The sequence below is a fragment of the Camelina sativa genome, chromosome 9 (assembly GCF_000633955.1).
Source record: "Camelina sativa cultivar DH55 chromosome 9, Cs, whole genome shotgun sequence".
Classification (NCBI taxonomy): domain Eukaryota; kingdom Viridiplantae; phylum Streptophyta; class Magnoliopsida; order Brassicales; family Brassicaceae; genus Camelina; species Camelina sativa.
In genome coordinates, this window is record NC_025693.1 from 18,052,816 (window position 1) to 18,073,391 (window position 20,576).

The following is a 20,576-nucleotide window of genomic DNA, read 5'->3' on the forward strand; positions in this document are numbered from 1 at the left end:
TTACTACGTTTTTCACCTGTCTTTAAAACTCTTTAGATATGGGTATAGGATTTGTCTTTTGGCAACTGAGAACTATGTTCTATGTTCTTCTATGTCAATGACTCTTCTTCGTCTGAAACATGTGGTGGTGGTGGTTATGTAGAGTTGTGTGTGAGTACATAAGGTGGTACACGAATTTCAAATACATAAAGTTGCAATAAGTCTCTTTCTCATTGCCTCCGAGAACCCTTGCTTATCTGTAATATTCTAAAGGTATCATTTTATACCTTCTGTTATTTTAAGGTGGACCTTAAATGTTATATCTTTCTACTTGATTCTTTGTTGGTTATATAAAATTGACATCCGGCTCTATTAAACGGCGAAAGAGATGAAGATTATTTCTATGGTCTGATTTTGTTTTGATTAATCCACTTCCTCCTTGGCTACATGTTATGGATCCTTGAGTTGATTATATCGATGCAGGATTCTGGTGGAACTCAAATCTTACAGGAATCTCTTGGTGATGTGATTACTCAGTGATTTACTTGTGTTTAGGAAACATATTTTGAGCCAAACTTTCATATCGAGCTAGCAATACAGGGGGGCATAGCCGCATAGGACAAGTTTCAAATTACTTCTTGTGTTTTAATCGTTTGCTTCTTTGGTTATGTAGTAGCTAGAACTTGGAGCGTTTGCACTGCAAATTGTTTAGAGGTTAGCAACGTTTTAACTAATTTGAGTAACCTGATCAGGCTCCATTCTGATGGCATTCTGGTCCTCTTACACTGTGTATCTCCCTTCTGTCAACGTTTTCTTTTGTTGCTGCTTCATGCTATTTGAGATGGCTTTAGGCTTTAGTACGATCATTGTAAAGTGGAAACCAAATTTGACATTAGAATAGAGAGCTATTACAGTACTTTACAATGATCATAAAACATGTTTCTTATCCTAAGATCATCGTTAAGAGGAAACCAGATTGATAAACAATATAACAGAGAGCTATTACATTTCTTATTGCACAAATTAAGAAGCCAGACTAGCCAGTGCTCCAATAGCTTAAATAATCGACCACTCAAGGTTCAGGTAGCTCTAGTTTCATCCATCATATGCCTTTGCAGCGGTGATTGGAATTTGTGACTCTCGGGAAGTGTATTCCACCACTTTCTAAATGTCGAACCCTCCAGAAATATATCCTTATCATCTACTTCTCCTTCTGTGATCCATCCGTCAAGCAACCCTTCTCATGTCTTAACTCTTGCCTTAACTTCCTCATATGGCTTTCCCTTGAGTTCTTCGACCTCAGCCCAAAAGCATGATCCGCACTCTGATCCTGATATCTTTAGCATCTCTTGTATTTCTTCGGGTTGTAACCCTAAGTTAAGATCATTTACCTTGCTCCAAAGCACATCTTTTGCTAACTTGCCTGTTGCCTTCGATTTATAATGTTCGTACCCTCTCTGAGCGTATATGTAACGGCTTGGTCTTCCTCTTACCATGTACGGCCCTGTGTCTTCGTTCTTGAGATGTCTATGGTAGTTTGAAATATCAAGAGGTTCAGTTAATCTGCGGTATTGAGTAGCTAATCTGATCCAGTCTTCCCTCCCCTCGAATCCATCTGGAAGATGATCTTTCTTCACCAAACCAAGCCCTTCGTCAAAAATACCGGCTAACTCTGCTCTCTTGACGTTTGCTTTAAAGTCATTCTCTTCATTTGAAACTTTGAAGGAATCGTAATACCCGTTTTTATGAGCTTGACACTTTGGCTTGTATTCTTCCATTATCCAATTTAGTCTATCTACTATTTTATCTTTTTTGGCATCTATCTTCTTCTGATTTTCTTCCCGTTGCTTCTCAGCCTCTAATGCAGCATGAATACATTGTTTGGCTCTTGTGCTCTGCCAAAAAAGGAAACATGAATGGTATTAATGATTGCAAAAACATGCCAGGACAGAGTTATGAAGCTGCACAAATTGAAAAGAGAGTAAGATTTTACCACTCCTAGGTCATTGAGTGCAGAGCCTATAGAGTTTTCTCCATCCAGAAGCAGGTTATGTAGATCCAAATGATTAAGCAACTTAATCCCAATTGATTGTACCAGTCCCTCATAGCCATGGTGATCTTTAATGCTTCGAAATGGAATCGAAGACCATTCTTGTTCGTCGCTACACTGAGAAGTGTAAAACAACATTTGAAGAATAGCGTCTGAGTTGTTCACTACAACCAATCTTTTCTCTGTAGAGAAGACAAAAGTGCCTACTGGTCTATAAGGACTTAGCTCAAGAAAACTAGAAAGAGTTTCTAAAAACGCTTGACCGTTTCCAATCAACGGATTGACAGCTTGGTAAGCAACAGTTGATGTGTCTCGCATCACCGTTTTGTAAAACTCTGTTATTTCCTCGCCGTCCTCTTTGGTTGAAGAAACTCTTGTAGGATCCAATTGGCCAAGAACACGAGGCAGTGTTTTCTCTATCGATGCCTTCCGAGCAAGCATAATCCGAGGGACAATATCGAATCTTGTGACAAAGTTCACGAAGAACCGGCTCCAGTTCTCTCTCCCAAGTGCGTGCTTGAAGATATAGTCACCAACCAAAGGAGCTCCAAATGTCACACAACGAGGCTCACGGACAACACTCGGATTGCGTATCAAGTATTTCTCCAAATACCAAACTGTTGCTAATATTGCAGTTGCTCCTCCTGAAGAATGTCCTGTGAACACAATCTCTTGTCCTCTATCAACCGCTCTTTGCACCTAAAGAAAGCAAGTTTCAGACACAGTCTTATCGATTAAAACACATTTTAAGAAGGTTTCCTTTTTTTTTTTACTTACAGAAGCATGAAATGAGGTTCTTGGACCAATGATGACTTCAAGATTCTTGAGGAAAGCTTCGTTAACAGTAGCGTCAACGTTGTTGCCGATGCTTCTCATACAAGGAAACTCAACACGCTTCATCTTGATTTCTCCAAAGGGAGATTTATTACCCGTAGCGAACAAATCTTTCGCCGTGAAAGATGGTCGGAAGGCGAAAAACACGATTCCCCCTGCTTCTTCTTTGATATACGGCTCGGTTTGGTAAGCTCCTTTCGACACCATCCATGATTTGGTGATTACATCACCATTGATTCCCGTCAGAGCTTCAAAGGCCATTTTGATCTAATCTCTTATCTTTGTGGACTTTTTTTCTCTCTTTCTCTGTTGAGTCGTCTTGCTTCTTTTAGTCCTCCTCTGTTAAATTTATTACAGAGATGTAGACGGGAGTAATTACCCAAAATACCCATCAGAATATATCAAAACAAATGTTTACTGTACTAGTATTTGTTAAAGTTAACTCTTATCACTATTGGAGACCCATGACGAAAAGCAAAGAATCTTAGCCGTCCACGTGTCGGGTTTTATGGATTTGTACATCCGACATGACTGGAGAGTTTCGCAGAAACTTTCATAAAGAGCAATTCACATATTGTCGGAAAGTTTTACTCTGTTTGGTTTCTTGCTTGGAAATTTTTGTGAGCTTGACTTTGGAGTCTTCGTTTCTTTAATATAGGATCCATCTTTTGGTTTCAGACGTCACTCTCAGTTGAGATTTCGCAGTAACTCAGTGATATTCACTTTTGTCGGAAAACGATTTGTTGTTTTATTGCTTTTTTGGTTGAGGAATCTGTTCTCTTGGAGTTTTAGTTTTTGTAGCTGGAGGACTTGTTTGTTTCAGTTCTAAATTAATCTTATCCGGAAGTAAACCGGTTCGATTTCTCACAGCTGAAGATTTAACCGAATTAAACTACACCTTCTCGCCTTCTCCGTTTCAGCAAAAGACGCGTCCCATTCGACTTTTTTTTTACTTGTTTGATCTATATGAGTTACATGAACCGGATTGTAATCAAATTTTAGTCGGTTCGGTTTGGTTCTATATTGCAAAACAAATCTGACGTATATACTTTTAATTTTTTATATTAAAAATACTATATAACTGAATATAAGTTATTAGGAAAAATTATGAATTTTAGTATTATAATCAATATTTTTAGCGAACATTTGTAGTAAAATTTTAGTTTGGTTTGCTTAAACCGAATTTGCAGAACCATCTATGCTTTCGGATAGAATGAAAGTCTAGGAGACTTTGGATTTTCTTGGTCTTTTATTTAAACTCAACTTGTGGAAAATTGAAATTTCTAAGAAAAGCCATCCAAAGTGGTCCAACGTTTATAATAACTTTAACTTATCTTGCGGGACTCTCGATTCACGTTGACAGCTTTATATTTTAATTAGACAAAAGATTATCTTATCTTCGTGTACTAATCCATTCTTAATATCATTTACTTAAGTTCTTTTGACATTTTAAAAAAGAGAATTGGGGGAGTGTTCATATGTAAAAACAACGCTATTTCCACGCAAGTGAAGTCGAAAAAAGGAAGAGTCGTTCCTAATAAACTTCCAAAAATAACAACACCATTTTACATATCTCATATGTAAAGAAAAAAAAAATGTATCTCTTCCTCTCTAATGAATCCCCCCATCTACAATTTACATTTCTATTTTGTGAAAACCCCATGTTTGTCACCCTTCTTCATCAGTCCTCCTCATTCTATCAGCTAAAGAAGCTGTGATGTCTCAAAAATTGTAAGCCGAAAGAATCACGGGACAAGCTTAAGTGTGTGTGTGAATCCTTGAGCTTATAAGATGATAATCATGATAAACTCAGATCTTTGCTCGTTTAAGCTGCGAGTAGATATCATTAGCTTCTAGCTCTCTCTTGTGCATCATATTCTTAAAAGCTCTTTCCTCAGCTTTCATTAAAGAATCTCTTAATCTCTTCACATCAGCCAATTTCACAGGCTTCAATAAGAAATCTTCAGCCCCTTCTTCAAGACATCTGAAAATATATTTTAAAAATCAAATATTAGTGATCCAATTCCATAAAGTTGTTTGTTCATAGCTTTTGGATGTAGAAGATGGCCAGCTCATATTTGATAATTATTAGACTTAATTTTGGTAAAAGAGGGTTGGTTCCTTTATTAGTAATACTAAGCAAAAGCATGTGAGGTGTCTATCACGAGGATGAGATTTTATAATGACTCTACCTAAGATTATGCAAAACGATTAAACATATCATTATGGGGGACCTAACATGTCACCGCCTATAGAATCAAATCTCTATGGAAGATTTTGCTTAACTTATGAAGGGATTATTCTTTTCTAAAAAATTATGGCCACAAGAAACAATTTTATATTGTAATTATTCCTAAGATCCATTAGAAAATTTACAACAAAAAAAGGACCCACTAAAAATAAACACCAAAATCTCAGCTTGATCTAATCAATATACAACCACCACCATAGTTACCCCATGATGGTTAAAGTAATCATATAATACTAACTTTTTCTATCATAACAAATCTGATGATTATACAACAATTTAATTTAGTCAAAAACCATATCTCCTAACGGTATCCTTTTTCACAAATCCTAGATAAAGTGCGATTACTTAAAAGTTTCCTAAACGATACCCTCTATAAATCTAATCACCCGAATCTCCTGAAGTAATAAATGCACAAAATCTATCAATTTTACTATATTTGGTAAATTTTACTCTTACATGATGATCATAATAGTTAAGATAATATATGAAAATATACCTATCGATTCGAGGCAAGATGTTCTCTGACGACATAATCACCACTGGTATTTCTCTGAAAATTGATGATTCCTATACAAGTTCAAAATTCATAAACAAGATTAGATCAAACTTCATTTTATATATTTGCTATAGTATCAGATTTTATTTTGTAAGAAAGCTTACTTTGATCTTCTTGAGTAGTTCATATCCAGTCATCCCGGGCATAGAGTAATCCGTCATTATCAAATTAATCTTCAGATCCTAAGAAAGTAAACAAAATCTTCAATACCAAATTTTGAATTCCATTCTCAAAACCAAAAAAAAAGACACACTAATATGATCAGATCTATTACCTCAAATCCAACTGAACCATTCTCTCCATCTAAACCAAGATACTGTAAAGCTCTTGTCGCACTATCAACCACAGTAACTGATGAGACAAAAACAAAACGTTAGTTTCTTGAAGTCTAAAAAAAACAGAGCCACAAAACAATCCAAAAAACACCTTATTATACCTTTACAAGAAGAGACTCTAAGCAAACGCTCGATGAATTTACGATCAACCATGCTATCATCAACGGCAAGAACATGAAGAAGCTCCTGTGAAGATGCTAATGAAGAAGTGTCGTTGGAGATATCCAACATCTCTGGACGCAAAACCTCAGCCATATCAACGAGAGGCAATAAACTTTTGAGGATTTGAGGAAAAGGTAGAGGAGATATGATGATATTGCATAGAGAGACGGTGAAGGATTTGAGAGAATGAGATAAAAAATGGGATATATAAGGAAGAAAGAGAGGGAAAATAAAAAAGAAAGGATATGATATGGAAAGGATTCTAAGAGATCTTTGCATATCTGTGGGATTTTGTCTGTCTGATAGCGCGTGGCAAATTATTAGTTTATTTCTGTTTTCCAAGAAAGTCATATTATTCAAATTTGGCAAAATAAAATAAAATCAAAGTCATAAAGTTTTTTAAATTTATTAATTGTTTTTGTTGAGAATAGTCAAGTAATGGTGAGTGGTGAAATCATATGATATGATAATATTTGGGAAGGGAAATAAAATCATTTTTGGGTGGGAAAAATCGTATCATGACGATCTCTCTCGATTATTGTTTCAGATCATGTGGCAACTTTTGATTTTATTTTCTTTTTTTTGGGGTGAATATTTTCGATACTTTCTTATTTTCTTGATTTTTTCAAGAAATGTACCCACAGAGAAGATTTGTATTTCAATCTAAAAAATCTTTTGGAGATGTTAAATTAATGAACATTGTTGGAAAAGTTAGCTGACATGTGAAGGCCAGAGTCGAGTTTCATTTTCTAGCTAGCTTTTAATTTCTGGTAGTATAATATCATAGATATGCTTTTGGGCGAATTTTTTAATGTTGATACAATCTGCTGTAATTGTGCTATCAGATCAAAAACAAAAATCCGTACGTATTTGTATTTTTAGAAAGAAAAATAAATCATTATTTCTCTACTTAGCTTGCTGTTTTTTTTGTCCATTATCAGATATATTATTCTCGTAAAAAATATACCATTGCCTCTCAACGTGATCCTTGAAAGCATGGAACTGATGAGCTTAATAGTAAGTTTTCATGACAATATCATTTTAAATTCACTGTTACTTTATCCCCCAAAAAAATCTATTTGTTTTCATATTACTTGAATTTTTAATTTGCTTTTTCCATGCGTTCGAACGTTCTTCTACTCAAATTTTTAGCAATGCATTGAGACACCTAGTTAAGGCAGCTTTAGTTTGACTGAGATAGTCGTACCGATCCAGTTTTTTATACATTTGTTCGTGGCATGGGGATTTCAAGACTTATATAATTTATCTTGCAAGTATTTTAATACGAGTTGTTGGCTACGCGTCCAAAGCTTAGTGTCCGTAATAGTGAGGATTGCGAAAACTACTATTGTTTGATCGAAGAAAGTTGCCGATCCATACAGGTGACTTTGTTTAGCACCAAAGTTCAAACCATTTCCGAGATGAAGAGCTATCTAATGTTCTCTGTTGTTACCCCTCGAATTAAATAGCTTAGGGCTGAAGACAAATAAGCTTTTTATTGGTTTAGAAACACTTATTAAATTTGTGTTGACTCTCTTTGGAATGGATCTGGTGCGTGCATGTTGTTGCACTAGATTAATAAAATACGAACAATACAGTTCCTAAACACAAGTGTGGAAGACTTCTTTTTTTTTTTTTTGACAACAGCATACAGATCGACTCAAACAAGCCAATGCGAAGGAACATTGTTAACATAGGTAACTAAGTGCGGAACTGTACGAACTCGTCGCGCTAAATTGTCCGCTTTACCATTCTGAGAACGAGGGACGTAGACTAAAGAAAACGAGACAAACTCCTCTCTATCCGCCTGTATATCCTCCAAATAAGGCGTAAAAGCTGGCCACTCGGAAGGGGAAGACACCATCTTCACTAAGTCAGAGCAGTCGGTAAGAAAAACTACAGAATGATTGTCAGCCCTAGTCATACAACGCATCGCCCATATAAGAGCTTCAACCTCAGCATGAAGAGGAGAGAGACTGCGGCGGAGTGTGGAAGACTTCATAAAAAAAAAAAAAACACAAGTGTAGAAGAGAATGTTATAGAATGAGAATCAAAAAGCTAATATAGCATTATTCCAAGATCATCTGGTAATTAATGTTGAGAATGAGAATCAAGAAGCTAATATCCCAATATTTCCAAAATTATCTAAGATAATTATATTTCGAGTCTGAATTTGATATCGACCAATCTTTTGATATAGTAATTTTTAAATTATATATATAAAAGTAAGGTTTTGGTCCCTCCTTATTGGTTGATTTTCATTTAATACTTTTTTTTTTGCTTTCTAATTATTTAATTACTTTTAAATAATATTTAAGACCAAATTAACACACTACATTTAATTCATGAGTTAAAATAAAATTATAACTGAAAATAAAATAAATTATGCATTAATCATATTCCACCACTCAATTTTATTCAAACACAATAAATAATATTTGTAACTCCAATAATTCTAAATGTAACTTTCATCAATTCTTATCATATAAATAAGCATTGCTCATTCTCTCTTATTGACATTTTTTACTTTTTCATTTTCACATTCTCTCATTCTTTTCCACTTCTCTCATTCTCTTCCACAATATCTCAAATCATTTTTTTTTTTCATTTCTTATTTTTGTTGTATGAGTTACAAAAAACCAAATGAAATATCATTGTAAATTTTTAATGCTAAATTTTAATTTTAGAGACTACATGATATATATATATATATATTACATTGTTTTATATTTAAAGATTCATCTCCATTATCTAATTTGGATTATCATCGTATAAGTAATCATTCTCTCCTCCTCTCTCACCAATATCAAATGTTGTTATATCTAATATGTGTTGTAAGAGTTCGATTATATATTTTAATTTAGAAAGTATTATATATAATTAACATTGTTTTCAATTTTTATTTTATTTATATAAAAATAAAATATTCTTTTATATTTCTTGCCTTTCTAATCTATTCATATTTATCTTAAAATTTCCATAGCTAAACTGAAATTCACATATGTTGGTTTTAACAAAAAATCAAGTTTATTTGAGAATCTGTTTTTTTTTAAAAGGTTTATCTTCATTATCTATTTTAGATTAGCATCTTATAAGTCATTATTTTTCATACTCTTATAATATTCATCACACAATAAGGTCATGAAGTTGAAAAGATCCATCTCTAATTCTCTATTATGTACTCTGGTTTTCTCACATAGAATGATCAATATAATTATCAATTTATAAAGTCTATTTTATTTTGTAAAGTCTATTTTGTTTTGTGATCCAATAGATAAATATGTAAAGATCAATACAATATTTATATTATTTAAGATTTTAGGTTTTTGAAAACAAAAAGAACTTAATTATAAAAAAAATTGATTTTATTGATTTAAGCAAAATGAAAAAATGATTCCAAAAAGAAATCACGTTTAACTGGAAGTGAAATATAGAAAATAATATAATTATTAAAATACCATTTAACTAAATCCTCTAAAGATGAAACCATTAGTATGAAATCTAGCACTATAAATTAAATTGATGAGTGAAAAACAAAACAAAAAACAAAATGATTGAAATTATTCTTGGGGTTTTAAAATATCTTTAGATTGAAGTTCATATAATTTTTAAAAAAAAAACTAATTTAGTTTGTCACTTCAAAAGTAATATTTTCAATTTGGAATATTATGTGTGAGTGTTGAGTTTATATCAACAAAACAATCAAAAAGTGTAAGTTTAAATTTTGATTGAGCCACTTGGTATTCCTTTTCTTTTAAGTCAAAAATAAATTAAAATATTTATTTATAATTAACCCACTTTTAAAGGCATTTAACTCCATTTAACTCAAATGTAACTCCTACCCAATAATTTTACATTCATTCCTCCAACTAATATATTTATCTTTCAAGAAAAAATGTTTTTGATAAAATTTAAATCTTTTTTAATTATTTTAATTGCTTTAAACTTTGAAATGAGGAATATTCTATATACAATAATTTTATACGTAGTTACTAAATTTTTTGATAATTTTATTTGATTCAATTTTACTATACTACAGTCTTATGTTTACAATGTCATTAAGAAAAAAATCTTTAAATCAATGTTTAACCTCTATAAAACATGATCATAAACATAGATTCTCTCATATTAGGAAAATGTTTAAATTTCTATATTATTATTTATATTAATATAGCTAATCAATTTTTTTTTTTTTTGTCATCTGGATAATATTAGCATAATGAGAAAATAAAAGTACAAGAGATAAAAGAGATGAGTAAAAAACCCAGCAACATACTTGATAATGAGGTTATAACAACCCTCCAAGTATTAAAACAAAATAAAAAGTGCAGCCCGTTTAACAACCATCTCTCCTCAGGATGTCCTGAATCCACGACGGTCCGCCTAGAGCCAAATAGGATTGAAAACGACCATCTCTTGTTACGCTTCCTGCAATTGCTCGCGCTGCTTTGTTCGCTGCGGCTGCCACATGCCTGCATTCCCACGAACTGAAACTATCCAAAATATCGTGTATCTCACTAAGGAGGAACCATTGTCGAGGCCATTCATGCGGAGAATTAATCGCTTGGGCCATCATCCCACAGTCCATCTCAATAACCACCTTATCAATATGCAGTATGTGTAACGCTTCTATCGTCCATTTGACCACCTGCAGACCAGCTATCTGCAGCGAGACCGCGCATCCAAAGGCATCTCGTGCATGGTATAGTACCCGACCAAACTCATCTCTAAGGATCCAACTACCTCCAACCTTAGCTGATCTGTTGCGCCAGGACACACCCACATTACATTTCACCATTCCTGTTGCAGGTTTACTCCAGTGTACCGCTCTGAACTGGGTTCTGTTCGTCACTACCACCTCCGCTCCTCTGTCCAGCTGTTGTTGGGCCTCTACCCATTGGCTCGCATCATTCGATGCCTTTATCACCATCTCCTGAATATCACCTTTTTTACCCTCAAAAACCACCGCATTTCTATATTTCCAAAGTTCCCAGAGGAGCCACGGTATTATCATTCTCACCTCTTCCGGAAACTCACCATCATCAATAATTCCAGCTAGATGTTCCCAGTTTTTCTCCACATCCGTGTCAGAGAAACCTTCACGAGGCAGAGGAATGTGAGCTAACGCAAAAGCTTGACGTGCAATTTGACAACTGAAAAGCATATGTCCAATCGATTCCTCCGCAGCACCACATATCATACATCGTAAGTCAACCTGCAATCCCCTCGACGCCAATCTCCCAGCCACTGCCAAAGCCCCAGATAACATACGCCAGAGGAACGTTTTTATCTTTGGAACCGTTCGCAGCTTCCAAACTTCCTTCTTCAAAGCATTGGATCGTTTAACCGCCTCCGGTAAAACTTCATAACGGTCCACCAGGGAGTTGGCTAACCAATATCCACTTTTGACAGAGTAAGAACCATACTTATTATAAGGCCATATGTACCGGTCTGGTTGAGAGTTTGTGAATCGCATCGCCAATATCTTCTCTGCATCATTCGGTGGGAATAGCTCCTTCACCATGTCAACATTCCATTGCCCAGTCGTCGGATCCTTTAGCTGAGCTACTCTTAATCCCACATCAAAAATTATTTGACGTCGGTAAGGAGCTCGGGGGTGCTGTTCTTCTATCCACTTGTCCTGCCATACCAATGTGTCTTGTCCATTGCCTATAGTCTTGAGCAAACCGTTCTTCAGCAATTCTCGGCCATGTATAACGCTTCGCCATGCATAAGATGGTCTAGAGCCTACTCCACAGGTCAAAATCGATGTGGTTTTAAAATATCTACTCTTGAAAAACCTTGCCACAAGAGACTCGGGGTTATTGAGCATCCTCCATGCTTGTTTCGCAAGCAAAGCTTGGTTAAAATCACTAATATCCTTAAAACCCAGACCTCCCTCCGCTTTAGGCTTACACAACTTTTTCCAAGCTACCCATGCAATCTTTCGCTTCCCTTCACAGTTACTCCACCAAAATTCTGTCATGGCACTAGTAAGTTTCCTACAAAGGTTCTTACTTAGTCTGAAGCACGACATTGCATATACCGGCAATGCCATGGCCACCGATTTGAGTAAGATCTCTTTACCACCCAGTGAGAGCGACTTAGCATACCATCCATGAAGTCTCTTCTTCAACTTCTCCCCAATAAAGTTCAGCAAGGCTTGTTTAGATCCGCTGAAGCACTCTGGTAATCCCAGGTAAGTACCAGTACCACCCTCTGTACTTATCCCCATCGTGTTTTTAACCATGGCCTTGACCTGATCACTCGCTTTAGAACCAAAAGTAATAGCAGATTTGGAGAAATTGATTCTCTGTCCCGAGGCTCTACCATATGTCTCCAAGCAATGAAGCAATATCTCACACTCTGATTGCGTAGCTCGTGACATAAACAAACTGTCGTCGGCGAACAGGAGATGTTGTATTACCGGGCATGAGTTGTTAAAGCTAAATCCCGTGAGCTGACCTTGAACTTGCTTCTGCTTAAGGATATGTACCAAGGCCTCCGCACATAATATGAACAGGAACGGGGATAATGGGTCGCCTTGTCTTAAGCCACGGTTCGGAGAGATGTATCCATGTGCACTCCCGTTGATGAGAACTGAGTACGAGACAGACCGCACACAGGACATAACCCACTGTATCCATTTAGTATCAAAACCCATCCGTGTGAACAAACATTCCAAGAAATCCCACTCGACTCGATCATACGCCTTTGACATGTCTGTTTTGATGGCCACGAAGTCTGCATTAAACTTAGCATTTGTTCTCAACGCGTGTATTACCTCATGTGCAATGAGGATATTGTCTGAGATTAGGCGTCCAGAAACGAAGGCACCTTGAGTTTCCGATACTAATCCTGGCAAACATACCTTCAGGCGAGAGCAGAGGACATTTGATACTATCTTGTACAGCACCGAACAAAGGCTGATGGGTCTCATGTTACCCATCGTGTTGGCATTTGGTGTTTTTGGGATCAGGCAAATCTGCGTATGGTTCCAGTCCGGAGATAATACACCAGAGTTAAAGAACCCTTGAACTTCGTTGACGATATCTCCCCCAATGATGTCCCAATGTCTTTTAAAGAAAACCCCCGTCCACCCGTCAGCACCCGGGGCACTATCCCCTTTCACCTGAAATGCAGCCTGTTTAATCTCAGCAGCAGATATCGGGGCCGTAAGCATTCTGTTCATTTCTTCTGATACTCGGGTCTCCATGCCTTCCAATAGCTCCTCAAACCCTGATGGGTCCGATGAAGAGAACATCTCCGTGAAGTATTCAACTGCCACATTGCCCTTGGAGCCCTCCTCAAACACTTCATTGCCATGCTTATCGATGAGGGATACCAGGTGGAAGAGATGTCGTTTCGCTTAGGTCCTTCTAGTTGCTTTAGAGGGTTCACTCTTCCCCGTCAAGGTGGGATATACAGCCGGAGATTGCCTTTTCTTGCCGGGTTTCATTATCAATCAAGCGAGTGTTTTTCGGGATCTTATGGAAAACAGGATTTTCTTTCTTTTCGTGGAAGAATTGATGAATATTCAGCGAATATTGGCAAATCTCTACCGGAATTCTTTAAAGGGGTGGGTGCGCCGCCGTGGGTTTTTATAATTCTGTGGGGCAATTCTCAATTTCCTTTACAGTTTGACATCTTTCTACTCCTAATGGCTGATCAATTGAATATGGCGCTGGAAACAATGGCTATTTCGGATGATAGCCCAGTGGTTATAACAGAAGAGAGTGATTGTACTACGATGGTGGAGAGCCGGATCAGCATCCTGGGCCGACTACTTAATCCGGAGTGTCAGAGTATGGCAAAGATGATAATGAAAATGCCACGCATCTGGGGAGTCTATGAGCGGGTGAGAGGTATCGCTCTGTCTAAGGACCGCTTTCAATTTATCTTCCAGTTAGAGAGTGATATGGAAAGGGTTCTGAAGACTGGTTTCTGGACCTTTGACGATTGGGGCATGCTCTTGGAGAGATGGACAGAGTCGCCGCCTCCAAACTTCCTGTCTACTTTCTCGGTATGGATTCGACTGAGTAATATACCGGCGAACTTTCTCACGCTTAAAACGATTCAAACCATCGCTGAGAGGATTGGGTCTGTTGAAATCATCGCTTTTGATCCAGAAAAGTCGCAGTATAATTCTTTTGTGCGTGTTAAGGTGAAGTTTGATGTCTCCAACCCACTTGTTAAAGCAAAGACGCTTAGCTTACCCAGAGGAGCCACAGCCCTTGTTGACGTAGAGTACGAACGGGTTCGCAAGAGGTGTTTCCATTGTTTGAGACTTACACACGATAAACAAAGGTGTCCTTTCTTACGGCAGGAGGAGATGAGAACAGGAGGATCTATGCAGAGATTCGGTGGTGACCAAGCAATCGGAAGCTCGACGCGAGATAACAGGTACCCCAAAGATTTAGCTGGTGCTATCTTCCCCATGTTACAAGAAACTACCCCCCCAGGTTTCCAACATAGGTCTAATGTGGTGGTTCCTGAGGTTCTACATGAAATGAAAAAGTATCTGATGTCAGGGGATCCTACATTGTTGGGTCAAAGAAAACAAATGCTAAAGTCCACACTTGAATCAATCTCTCATGACACCAGGGCTCAGAGCTCTATGCTACGATTGGAAGCCCCTCCTATGCTGACACCTGATATTGCCAAAGACAGAGGTTTGGTCTTTGGCTTTCAAAAGGCGACAGGGGAGGTTGTCGAGGATTCTATGGCAAAGGTTGATGCCCGCGCTACAGTACAAATGGCGGAAAGTGGTCAAGAGAAGTTGAGTCAGGGTACTGAGAGTATGCAAAACATGCGGAATTACAATACTGAGCCTAGTGTGTCGCTTCCCCTGAAGGACCCCCTTCACTCTGTGGCTACGGGTGGGTTTCAAATGGGTCTCACAGAGTCCATTGGGGGGGGTAAGGATCATAAGAAAGCAGTTCCGCAACATTCTTCCTCATCCTGGAAGAGGAAGAAGGCGAAAAGTATGAATAAAGGTCACAACGGTGCTGGTGGGGTTGCTAGAGAGGGGTGTGAGTCTTCTTCGGGAGGTTCTTTATCTAAGCGGAAGTCACATGAGGAGACGGAAGTATCCTCGAAGTTCTCCAGACGTGAGACAGTAGCGATGGGACCCAGAGTTTTGGCGGCTGCAGAAGATGGTACTGGTACCTTTCATCCTTTTCCCCAGGGTGCTGCGCAGTTGAGGATGCCTGTTTGCAACAATGAACAATCTGGTTTGGTGGTTTCCCAGAAACCACCCAATACTCAATGAGTATAACGAGTTGGAACTGCCAAGGGATGGGGAGCACCTCGGCGGTTCGACGTCTAAAGGAAATGCGTCGTGAACATTTCCCAGATTTTTTGTTCCTCCTAGAGACTAAAAACTCTAGAGAACACGTTGTGGGAGTTATGGATTGGTTAGGCTATGATAAGGTACATGTTGTGGATCCAGTTGGTTTGAGTGGAGGGTTAGCTCTGTACTGGAAGGATATGTATGAGGTGGAGGTGCTTCAGTCAGATTCTCGCTTGATAGATACCCGCATTTCAAAAGGCTCGATGATATTTTATGTCACATTTGTATACGGGGACCCTGTCAGACAGAAACGAGAGGAGGTCTGGGAAAGACTTATACGTATTGGTATCCAAAGAGATGATGCGTGGTTTCTTACTGGTGATTTTAACGAGCTCATGAACAATTCGGAGAAGCTGGGAGGTCCGGTAAGACCTGAATGGTCCTTCTACCCATTCCGTAATATGGCACGAAGCTGTCGTATCAAAGAACTGCCTAGTTCCGGAAACAAACTTTCGTGGGCTGGGAGAAGGGAAGATGTGTGGGTACAGAGCAGGCTTGATAGGAGTTTTGGGAACAGCGCCTGGTTTACAATGTTCCCACGAGCTAGAACAGAGTATCTGGATTTCATGGGGTCTGATCATCGACCTATGATAACAAGACTTGTGGGTGATAACGGTTTGTTTAGAGGCCGGTTTTGTTATGATAAACGCTGGGCGAAGAGACAGGAGACAGAGGATCTCATGCGTCAGAACTGGGGGACGCCCGGTTTGGGATTACCAGTCACAGATAGACTGATAAATTGTCGGAAGGCTTTCTCCAAATGGAAGCGTACAACCATTACCAACTCGCAAACCCTGATTCAACGCCTTAAGGAGGAGCTGGAGCGGGAGTCTACGAAGAGACAACCATGCTTTCAAAGATTACAACAAATCAAAAGAGAGTTGTCTATGGCTTTTCGCGATGAAGAATTATACTGGCGTCAGAAGAGCAGACAGTTATGGCTGCGGGAGGGTGACAAGAACACTGCTTTTTTCCATGGGTGTGTAAACTACAAAAGGATGAAAAATATAGCTAATCAATTTGTAATAATTTTTTGTAGTATTGGTTAAATTTGATTTATAGAAAAGTTTATATATTTTAAATTTTGTATAATAAATAAGCATACCAAAAAAATGTTGACAAGAGTGTTATTTTGAGAAATTGCTATAAATTCTTTTTTGAGATTCATACATTAGTATAATTTTTTTGAGATTATACATTAGTAAAACAATATTTTAGTTTAAGAAAATTTAAGAAATATAATCAAAACTATTATGCATACAACCACGCATTACATGGACTAATTACCTAGTATGAATTATTTCATTGTTCCTATGTATTCGATATCTGAATTATTCGAGTCTTACTTTAAATAAATACTATGAGTATTTGAATAACATATATTCAAATGTTATTCTTAAACATTTTTATTTTATGACCGCTAGAAAAAAAACACTTATTATTTTTATCAAATTTTGTTAATTTTTATACTATCTCAATCCAATATTTATAAATTTTTTTTACCTTAGTCTACGTTCTTCGCTTTCAGAATGGTAAAGCGTATAATTTAGCGCGACGTGTTCGCTCAGTTCCGTACTTAGTTACCTTTGTAAACAATCTACTTTTACATTGGCTTGTTTGAGTCAATATGTGTAATTACGGCTGTTGTAAAAAAAAAAAAAAGAAAAAAAAAAAGAATTGACCGTGGTTAAAAAATGTAGTTTAGGTCGAACCGCGAATTTCAGAAGGAAGAAAAAAAAAAACAAGGATAACACAAACCTCTCTCTTTCTCTCTTTCGTCTTCCAAAATCATTGACTTCTCTTCCACAAGGGTCTCTCTGGTCACTCATGGCCATCCTCACTCTTTCTCTTCCTCTTATCGTCTCTTTCCTTCGTCCTCACGCTTCTCCTCGCTTCTTCCTCCTCCCTCGCTCTCTCTCCCATACCCCTTTTCTCTCCCGCCGCCGATTTCACCGCACCTCCGCCTCTATTCACCACCAGTCCTATCGTAAGCCCGACGATGATCCCACCACCCGCGCCGCGTCTGTTCCTACATTCCAACAGGCGATTCAACGCCTCCAGGTTCCATTCTCCCCCTTTCCCTCCTTCCAAATTTCGGCGAGTTGAATTTGATCTAACTGAGAACTTTTAGGAATATTGGGCTTCCGTTGGATGCGCCGTTATGCAACCTAGTAACACTGAGGTAGGAGCTGGCACCATGAATCCTTGTACCTTTTTGAGGGTTCTTGGTCCTGAACCTTGGAATGTTGCATATGTTGAGCCAAGCATACGTCCTGATGATTCTCGCTATGGTGAGAACCCCAATAGGCTTCAAAGACATACTCAGTTTCAGGTCATTTTGAAACCTGACCCTGGAAACTCTCAACAGCTCTTTATCAACAGTCTCTCTGCTTTAGGTACTCAATAGGCCTCCTCTTATGTTTCCACTTATATGTTTGAGACTCAAGTGCAATAGATTGATTGAATCGTTCTCCTTGTGATGGTTTCCGTTGGTATATTTTTGCTGAAAGATTTGATTATGTCAAGTTGATCTTTATGGTACATAAAGCTGCTTCTGAGGAAAACTCTTTCATCCCTTACTGTTTGCCGTATGCGTTCTTTATAGGTATTGATGTGACTGCACACGATATTCGGTTTGTAGAAGATAACTGGGAGAGTCCGGTAATGTGTGAAACCGTGTTTTTATGGGGGTTTCCATATCTTTTAGTTTCTCACTATATTCTCAGCTTGGCGGTGTCTGGTTTCAGGTGCTTGGTGCGTGGGGTTTGGGTTGGGAGATTTGGATGGATGGTATGGAAATCACACAATTTACTTACTTCCAGCAGGTAATATTCATTTTATCTAAACATTTCTACAAATGAACTCTAGATTACAGTTTGAATTTTTGGTTTTCTTAGGGTAAATTTTATCTCTGATTCTGTAGTATATTTTCTGCTTAAGTTGCTAGAAAATAATATAATTGTGAAGTTTGCTTCTCTCTAGGCTGGAAGTCTTCCGTTGTCTCCAGTATCTGTTGAAATAACTTATGGGCTTGAGCGCATCATCATGTTGCTTCAGGTTAGTATTGTACTCCCTTATTGTTGATGTACACATGTTCGTTATAGGTCCTTTTTGTCTGGCTTAAGTTACCTTTTTGTTTCAACTGACAGGAAGTTGATCATTTTAAAAAGATCTTATATGCTGATGGTATCACCTATGGGGAGCTTTTCTTGGAAAACGAGTAAAAGACTGATATTCTGTTATGGTTATTTCATCATACATTATCAAAATTATTCTGTGTTAGTCATGTTTTTAGATACGGGTGAATTTTTCAGGAAGGAAATGAGCTCATATTATTTAGAGCATGCTAGCGTGGATCGCCTTCAAAAGCATTTTGATTATTTTGATGAAGAAGCACGTTCCTTGCTTGCCTTAGGACTTCCAATCCCTGCGTATGTTTATCACATGCTTATGATCATCCATTTTTTTCTCCATATTTAACAACTGCCTCTTAAATTTAACAAATTGCTGCTTGGGGGCATGCTAGGTATGACCAGCTTCTGAAGACGTCTCACGCTTTTAACATTTTAGACGCCAGAGGTTTCATTGGCGTAACTGAACGTGCTCGTTATTTCGGTCGAATGCGCAGGTATGATCTGTTCCAGTTTTATTCTTCCTAAAGTGTATTATTGAGCAACCCAACAAGCTTAATTAACCGGAGAGGAAATGCTTTTAGACAAGTTGTTACTTGTAAATATTTATGATGTGCATTTTTTGCTTCTGTGCATTCTCTTTGAAAGAATAGCTTGGCTCGCCAATGTGCCCAGTTGTGGTTAAAGACACGCGAGTCTCTTGGACATCCTCTTGGTGTTGCCTCCGAATCAGTTCTTCCCGTTTGTCACCGAGAGGCTTTGGAAAAAGTGGCTGAAAAGGTTGGGTTGTTTTCTAATTAGAGATTTTACAATTGGAGCTTTGTTGCTGATTATTTCCTTTTGATGAGTTGTGAAGATGGCTTTTTTGATAGATGAAAACATTTCTGAAAGTGTCAAATAAGATAGTTTCCTAATTTGTTGCTTATGTGGTTTTCAATTGTCACAGGTTCCTGAGGATCCAAGATCGTTTATTATTGAGATAGGGACTGAAGAGATGCCACCTCAAGATGTTATCAACGCTAGTGAACAAGTAAAATTACATTTCATTTGGAGAAACTTGATATTTCTCTCTCTATCACTCACTCATGGACACTTGAAGGCCGTTCGCTCATGCTACAATACTCGCTAGATTTTTTTTCATGTGTTTCTTGTTTTTCCTTTTCTGCTATGTTCTTTTGATATATTGCACATCAAGTAATAGTCCTTGACTCCTTGTTAATATTGCAGCTCAGGGTCTTAGTGCTAGAATTACTAGAGAATCAAAGATTGCGGCATGGTGCTGTGAAAGCATTTGGCACACCTCGCAGGCTAGTGGTAATTACATAACTGATGTCAACTCTATAAAAGCATGAATCTTCCTTTTTGTTCTTTGGCATTTTTGTACATTTTTAAAAATTTCGCTTATGAGGCTTATTTAAAGCTGGCTTTTTATGTGAGGATGTAAAAATTAATTTTGACGTATTTGAAGGTCTTGGGTTTTTGAAGTACCGTTGAAGCTTTTTGGAATACTTCTTCTTTTTCTTCTTCTTTTAAGTAGTTTTAAGTGAAGGCCCCTTTTTCAGGTTTTAGTTGATGCTATGTCCTCGAGGCAGCTGGAAGAGGAGGTTGAAGTTCGAGGACCCCCTGCTTCCAAAGCTTTTGATGATCAAGGAAATCCTACGAAGGTTATTTTGTCTTCCTTTGGTCCTTTTGGTCAAGGATATTAAAATTAACAACGTATTAAAAGTATTTTGGTAGGCATTGGTGGAATTTATCGAAATAGTATCTGGTTCATTTATGTAATTCCCATAGGTATTGTGCGTGCATTGACTGCCTATAGATATGTAGATATAAATTTTCTCGTTGTTCCTTCCTGCCAGGCTGCAGATGGTTTTAGCCGTAGACATGGCGTTCCTTTGGAAAAATTGTACAGAAAAGTTTCTGGTA

At 37.6% G+C, this 20,576-nt stretch overlaps 3 protein-coding genes across 3 annotated transcripts in view; 1 reads left to right on the forward strand and 2 right to left on the reverse strand.

The window, feature by feature from the left end:
• Positions 904 to 3,231, reverse strand: LOC104711285 (protein EDS1B-like). The gene is given in 3 exon segments (XM_019229259.1): positions 904 to 1,874; positions 1,973 to 2,728; positions 2,807 to 3,231. Coding segments are annotated over 3 exon segments (1,890 nt in total). The 5' UTR covers positions 3,125 to 3,231; the 3' UTR covers positions 904 to 1,058.
• On the reverse strand, positions 4,371 to 6,430 carry LOC104711286 (two-component response regulator ARR5). Its single transcript, XM_010427977.2, has 5 exons — positions 6,107 to 6,430; positions 5,945 to 6,021; positions 5,775 to 5,852; positions 5,611 to 5,681; positions 4,371 to 4,847 (listed from the first exon to the last, which is right to left on the reverse strand). The coding sequence occupies exons 1-5, from the start codon at positions 6,258 to 6,260 to the stop codon at positions 4,673 to 4,675; spliced, it is 555 nt and encodes a 184-aa protein (XP_010426279.1). The 5' UTR covers positions 6,261 to 6,430; the 3' UTR covers positions 4,371 to 4,672.
• The window catches only part of LOC104711287 (glycine--tRNA ligase, chloroplastic/mitochondrial 2-like), a 14,547-nt gene continuing 11,241 nt past the window's right edge, over positions 17,271 to 20,576 (forward strand). The window contains exons 1-13 of the mRNA XM_019229257.1: positions 17,271 to 17,580; positions 17,651 to 17,915; positions 18,125 to 18,180; positions 18,267 to 18,344; positions 18,502 to 18,576; positions 18,669 to 18,739; positions 18,834 to 18,950; positions 19,046 to 19,147; positions 19,304 to 19,430; positions 19,597 to 19,680; positions 19,878 to 19,964; positions 20,213 to 20,314; positions 20,510 to 20,573. Coding sequence (XP_019084802.1) covers positions 17,347 to 17,580; positions 17,651 to 17,915; positions 18,125 to 18,180; positions 18,267 to 18,344; positions 18,502 to 18,576; positions 18,669 to 18,739; positions 18,834 to 18,950; positions 19,046 to 19,147; positions 19,304 to 19,430; positions 19,597 to 19,680; positions 19,878 to 19,964; positions 20,213 to 20,314; positions 20,510 to 20,573 — 1,462 coding nt within the window. The 5' untranslated portion in view covers positions 17,271 to 17,346. The remainder of the gene's footprint in view (positions 17,581 to 17,650; positions 17,916 to 18,124; positions 18,181 to 18,266; positions 18,345 to 18,501; positions 18,577 to 18,668; positions 18,740 to 18,833; positions 18,951 to 19,045; positions 19,148 to 19,303; positions 19,431 to 19,596; positions 19,681 to 19,877; positions 19,965 to 20,212; positions 20,315 to 20,509; positions 20,574 to 20,576) is intronic.

Excerpts from the sequence above, each read along its gene's own strand:
- LOC104711286 (XM_010427977.2), bottom strand. The coding sequence starts at position 6,260 with ATGGCTGAGGTTTTGCGTCCAGAGATGTTGGATATCTCCAACGACACT. Across the intron at positions 5,853-5,944 it reads ATGGTTCAGTTGGATTTGAG|GATCTGAAGATTAATTTGAT; the intron begins GTAATAGATCTG and ends TTACTTTCTTAG. Across the intron at positions 4,848-5,610 it reads ATCTTGCCTCGAATCGATAG|ATGTCTTGAAGAAGGGGCTG; the intron begins GTATATTTTCAT and ends ATATATTTTCAG.